Raw genomic sequence first — 6,637 nt, 5'->3', positions numbered from 1 at the left:
CGGAGCTAAATGACGGACCATGGGGAGGGGGTCCAGTACATATACACGTCATTTAATACGTCATCATCACATGAAAAAAAAAAGACTGGAAAAAAGGTAAAGCAAACACTAAGTACTGCCGACATGTATTTGATCCGCCTTTGGGTTGGATTGTGCCTTGAATTAGACACAACGATTTCTTTAACCGTATACTAAATCTTACTTGTGAATAAACGTTTCGAGAAGTGATATCAACAAACAATCGAATATTCATTTGATGAGTTGGTATTCGAATATGAATTTATGATTCGAATATTCGATAAAAAGAGAGATAACTCTCTCTTTATTTTAGAAGTATTTAATGAATGAAGTTAAATTTTGATAACATTCTTAAAATTATGATTTTGGATGTTTCAGAAAAAAGGTCATACCCTCAGAATCAATATGGCGATATTAAAGAGGAATAGTAATGAAAAATCAGTAACATGTTAACACCCATTTTTTTTTTATATCGGTAGGGAATTTCCAATCTCGCTGTACCTTGATAATAAAATCGCATCGAGCACGAGCACTTGTATTAAAACAAAAAGACATTTCTCTTAGACTAGATAAAAGGCGTGAAGAGTGTACATGTATCTATCGAAATAAATTTATATATTGGATCATTGTATGACAGTGATAAGTTTTTATTTTTGTAAAGGCTCATTTCTTAATAAATGCTTGAATGTCTAGATCTTTTGTTTACACGTATCTCATTAAAAATCATTAGAAGGGATGTTAATTGATTGAGAAAAAGTGCCTTTCAAGGTGTTTGTTTTTTATTTTTAAAACATTTTATCAATTAACTTTTATGGTGCAGATTATTGTTAATCGTGTACGATACATTTATACGTTTGTAGGAGTTATCACTGTACGGTAAGACGATCATTTAATCATTTAAATTTAAAAAAAAAAATGAATTCTTTTTTGGCTGTATACACTAACAGACAATATATTTCTCTAAAACATTGACCAATATATCAAAAAGTTACTTTACTGTAAACTTACAGAACTCGACATGAAATTCTACTCAAAAATACCGACTCAAAAGGTGTACCATACTTAATCACAGGGTAATGCATATATATAATAAATCAACACTAATTTATTTTGTCGAATATTAAAATATATTTGAATACTCCTACTGAATATTCGACATTATTTTGACAAAAGAAATATGCAATACAGTGTCAAATATATACAATATATACTTTTCTTGTCCACTTTTGTGTTACTAATTTGAGCTTAATGATTTGTTTATGAATATAATGGGTAAATCTATTGTTAATTTTATTTTTCTTTATAGCTCTGATAAAGATCCGGAAAGATGACTAGTGCTACACTCATAGTTTCAGCAGTTGTCATAGGTTTTGTATTACACATAGCTACATGCTCAAATGGTAGGTTTGCATTTCTATCTTGAATAAGTCATTTTTTTGACTATGGAGAATTTTAGAAAAAGGTTTACGTTACGACAGCGAAATATATTGATAAAGTAAAATTCTGAAAATCTAAGTTTTTGAGCTGGTTTAAATATCTATAAACTTAAGATGTTAATGCACCCAAAGTAGAATGTTGCAGTATGCATTTATTGACTGGGTTCGAGGGCAACATGCGTTTTGTCGGACCCAAGAATCAAACAGTTTGGTTCGAGGGGTCGAAAAGCGTATTTAGCCTGAGAACACAGTCAATAAATGTTTTGTTATACCTTTCATTTATTTATTTTATTATTTTGTTTTTTTGACATACATGTATATCGAACACCAACGAATGCAAATGAGATTTAGCTGACCCAGCCCATCATGTGACGTAAGCGGTCCTACATCTCATTGACAGGTCGAATATCTCACTCCGCGGTCAAACATCGTTTTTTTATGCCCGCTCAGTAAAACATTGGAAATGTTAGACTTTTTATTAATATTGATTTATATAGAAACACATTTTTAAAGGTATAACAATAATTATTATTGGACTAAGATAAGATATTTATATTTTTTGTTTTAGGGTTTGTTATTTCCAAAATAACAGATTTTAAAGTAAATTAAACCCGAGATAACTTTTGCTTTCAGCCTCTCTCCCAGCCATTGGGTTTAGTGTTCAGCTCTCTCAAAATGTCCAATTAGGGAACAGACAGACGGTAAATTACGAAAAAGTAATAACCAATCAGGGTGACGGATACAACAGATGGACGGGGCATTTTACAGCGCCTCGTAGAGGATTGTATCTGTTCTCCTGTACCATAATGGCTTTGCATAACCACCGTATACACATTGAAATAATGAAAAATGGAAAACGTATATCAACCTTATATTCAAGTACAACTGACCAGAGTTCACAGACTGTTGTTTTAGTTCTAAATGAGGGAGACAGTGTGTGGACACGGCAAGCCTGGAGTGGAAGACATCTACATGACCATGTGGGGTACAACGTGTTTACTGGGGTTCTGATATCAGAAAATTTGTAATGATTTTCTTGATAAGAAATTATTTCCTGCTTTGCAAATAAAATTAATGGTAAATTAAATAAAATCGGCTTATTATGTACAGTGTATAAGTGTGAACTTATTCTTTTTTCAGAGTAATAAGAAATTGTAAATTTAATAAAATTATTCACCACAGTAAACATTGCCATTTGTCTAACGAGAACGTGAAGAGTCTCTTTCATTTAAAATTTAACTGGGGGTGGTATAGGAATATGCATGCATCTCGTACATCGGAGCCAAGTTGACTCTAGTTTTTCGGACGTTTCATTTTCCGGACGATAACTGTTTTGGTACATAACTACCAATTAAAAGAGATTCATTTCGGTAATCCAGAATCTTCATTGATATGGACATATTGCTTAGTACTAAGCATGAACACAAGCGTTTGGATAAACTAGGTCAGACTGTACATATATTTAAGCCTATTTGTCGCTTCATCTGGATTTAAGCAACGAATTTTCAATTAATCCGTATCTCTCGTATATATGGAGAGAAAAAAACCTCTTCAAACAAATGTATTACTAATTCTTTCTAGACTGAGTAATTGTGATTACGATTCAAAATGTGAAGATAACGAACATTGACCAATCTCATTGATACAGTGAAGAATACGAATCGTGAACAAGGAACAAGGCAAAAACACAGACCCCTGAAAATACTAGTACCAGATGTAAGATAAGAAGTATCCTCTGTACCGATCACTCCTAGCTATGGCTTCTTTTATTCCTCCAAGTAAAAGAATACAATTAATTTTCAACATTGAAATGCTGAAATTCAGAAAACAAATAAGTGTTGCAACCGAAAGACCAAAAATGCAGTCAATTATTAAGGGGATACAGTACATTAAAAGTACAAATATTACAAAAATGGGTATTAATAATTATGATACATACGCAGAGTAAAAAAACCTTAGGGACTGTTAATTATGATTATCCTATAAATTTATACATTATGAAACGTTTTTGACCTAGCACTGCAAAAATGAAATGGGTGAAAATAACGAACAGTGATCGATCTAAAAAAAATCTCTTAACAGTACAAATGTGTGAAGAGGGCATTAACACGGATCCCTGGAAATTCCAGATTTGGGATCAAGTGCCTAGGAGGAGTTAGCATCCTCTGTCGACCGGTCACACCCGCCATGAGCCCTATGTATTGAAGCAATGGCAAGTAAAAAGACAAGTTCATAAAAGTGAACACGAAATAAAAGTTATTGCATACGCAAAGTAAATTTTCAAGCAAAATATGCACATTTCTGTTTTAGTATACATTTGTATTTTACTGAAAGCTGGTTGTAACGTGTCCGAGCGTAAGTCTCTCAGTACAACAATTTTCTAATACATGACAATACCCGAAAAGAGAAAAAGGAAGTCGAGAATAAAGTTTTAATAACTTTTAATAAAGACAAACCATATTATTTTTAAGTTATAAAGTCTTCCCTGCCCTGGGTATATTGGGATTGGTAAATGGGTAATGAAAAATAAAAAGGGGGGTGAAACTTATTAAACTCAAGTATGCTAATTTTATGAGAGGTTTTTGGAGGCTAAGGCTGGCACCCGAATATTTTCCTCCAACTTACTATTAAGCTATGTAAGTGGTGCTCTCTCAAATCCCAATCCGCTGCAACTGCGCCAATGCACCTGTATATATAGGAATTTAACCGGAAATGCCCGTTACCAATGTAATCTCATGACGTAGAACACACATGACGTCAGTATTGGCAACTTCTCCAAACCGGAAACACTGCATCCCCAATTGAATTATATAGAGGAATTAAATAATGGATTTTACGTAATTATTTCGAGTGCCAGTAATTAAAAACATGAAAAACAAGAATAAAGAAGGCTAATACTTCGACGGAAGGTGGTGTTTATAATCATATGCGTAAAAGTTGTAATCGGCATGTTTTGTTAACACATGCAAATTCGTAAACAATAATGGCGGCCGCCATGGAATGACGATCTCGACCATGTGCTATTAAATTATAAGACGTGTTAATATCCACACGTGATCAATCCATAAGTAATATTGATCTGTCTTCAATACAGATAAAGTGCAGCACTTTGTAGATAAAATAATCTCAATAATATTCTCGTAATATCACTGCTGTATACTGCCATGTGAAAATATACATTTGACAGGTGAACTGTCACACCGGTAAATGAGTGTAAACGTTTGCAATGGTCAAAGAAAAATCTAGTAAGTAAACAAAATGTTGAATACTATGATAACACATAAACATACATCTGAATATGTAAGCTAAATATCGAAGAACACATTTATTCATGAACACCAGCTGCGATGAAAAGTATTTTCTGCAGATCGAGACAGGTATAAGTATAATTTTATGATTTTTCTTCAGCCTGTTGGTTTATCAAAATATTTATTTTTTTTTTTATAAAATAAGCCAAAAAAATATGTTATAGAGAAGATTTCTATAAACAATGTCTGCCACCTAACCTATTTTTTGTATCCTACATTATAAAATGTTTTCAAAAGAATATAGGAGATAAATAGGAGATAACGAACAGTATTCAAGCTCAAAGTCCATTTAAACAATACAAATCTGGAGCAGAGCAAACAGAGACCCCCAAAAACATCAGAAGTGAGATCAGGTGCCATGGAGGAGTGAACATCCCCTGCCGATCGGTCACACCCGCCGTGTGCTCCTTGTCATGATCAATTAAAAAAAAGGGGAAAATCCGAAGACAATTCAGTGTGTAAATAATGGCTTAACAATTAGTATGAAATCAGTCAGCATTTGACTTAATGATAGGTTGTATTTACAGACAAGGTCATTGTATAAACCACAAAACTTACGAAATAAAGTCTTCAAACGATACTGTTGATATCCTTGTTTCATCTACTTGTTTGTCAATAGCTTGCCTCTTTTTAGAAATAATTCAAACGTAGAGCATGCTCTTGCATATCGAATCAACTGAGAGATATACACCCCATATGCAGGTGATAATGGTATATTGCTACATAAGTAAGGTAAGTTGACGATTGAAAAGTTCACGGGTATGTTAAGGCTACACCAAGATATTCTACTTGCCTATACAATATGACGTCATAGTAAGCCGTGTGACGTGGTCTTTGGAGAGAATAATTTCATAAAAATCTATATTTAAAAATTTATTTCAGGTCCAAGACATGAATAGAAACATACAAAAACATGATATGTACTAAATCTTGTCTTTTGTAGGTGGTATAAATAGCTAGGTATTTATAACGGGGGTTGAACATCAAATCCGTGACGTCATAACTATTGTTCAAATATTTGCCAATTGAAAATTAAACGTAACGAAAATTTATGTAAACAAATATATGAAATGGGAGTTTAAAAGCATATGCCGTAAATATCATGTGCGATTCATAAAGAATTAGAGATTGAGGATAAGGTATGCTGATTTATTTTTATATTTTTGTGGCATAATGAAGACGGGCAGTGTAATGCAATCCCGATCAGCCTTTCCTCTGTCGGTCGTAACAAAAAGATGCAAAAGTTCAACACTAAGCCGCATACTTTGAAACATAGTTTTTGTTCTTATCAAAAGCTTGTATTCTACACTTCTTGGAAAGTGCTGCTAGAATCGTGTGGTTAACATAAATTGATGAAAATTCTTCGATCTTGTGTACAGAATGTAAAAAGTTTGGAAAGGTTTCATGCGAAAACACGGAATAATTATTTCTAATAGGATTGTAGGATTCTAGCAGCACTTTTCATGGCCCAGTGATGTTTATGTTTTACATAATTATTGTAACAAAGAGAAATGAATTATCCCCGGGGTAGTGTTGAACTTTTCACTGCTTCATTAAGGCATTTTTTCTATTTATAGACGTCACGTGATGACGTCGTAGTGGATTGCTTCTTTTAGCCGAAGACTCCATGACGTCTATACAATGGATAATAATAATGAATGCTTTATCTATGGCTTTTCCGATTTATCAATGTTACATTTTACAAAAAAAGTGTAAATTCACCGAATTCTGATCTGTGTGCTGCCTTAACATACCTGCGTTGAAGTCATCACGTTTATAATACAGCTTTGTTGTGAGATTACCATTAAAGTCTTTTTCTGGTAAAATATCCAAATATGAAACAGATGTGTCAGACTCTGTTGTATCTTTTATTTC

At 33.1% G+C, this 6,637-nt stretch overlaps 1 protein-coding gene across 1 annotated transcript; it reads left to right on the top strand.

The window, feature by feature from the left end:
* Positions 1 to 1,336: 1,336 nt before the first annotated feature.
* Positions 1,337 to 2,545, top strand: LOC133187788 (complement C1q tumor necrosis factor-related protein 6-like). Its single transcript, XM_061323189.1, has 2 exons — positions 1,337 to 1,418; positions 2,088 to 2,545. Exons 1-2 carry the CDS (start codon positions 1,346 to 1,348, stop codon positions 2,480 to 2,482), a joined length of 468 nt encoding a protein of 155 aa, XP_061179173.1. The 5' UTR covers positions 1,337 to 1,345; the 3' UTR covers positions 2,483 to 2,545.
* The last annotated feature ends 4,092 nt before the right edge of the window (positions 2,546 to 6,637 follow it).

This window comes from Saccostrea echinata, unplaced genomic scaffold (genome assembly GCF_033153115.1).
Source record: "Saccostrea echinata isolate AGI-Se365-2 ecotype Australia unplaced genomic scaffold, CSIRO_AGI_Sech_v1 ptg000015l, whole genome shotgun sequence".
Lineage (NCBI taxonomy): Eukaryota > Metazoa > Mollusca > Bivalvia > Ostreida > Ostreidae > Saccostrea > Saccostrea echinata.
This window is presented reverse-complemented; position numbering and strand designations above follow the sequence as displayed.

Coding starts and splice junctions, on each gene's coding strand:
- LOC133187788 (XM_061323189.1), top strand. CDS start 1,346: ATGACTAGTGCTACACTCATAGTTTCAGCAGTTGTCATAGGTTTTGTA. Junction 1,419..2,087: donor CATAGCTACATGCTCAAATG/GTAGGTTTGCAT, acceptor TTTTGCTTTCAG/CCTCTCTCCCAGCCATTGGG.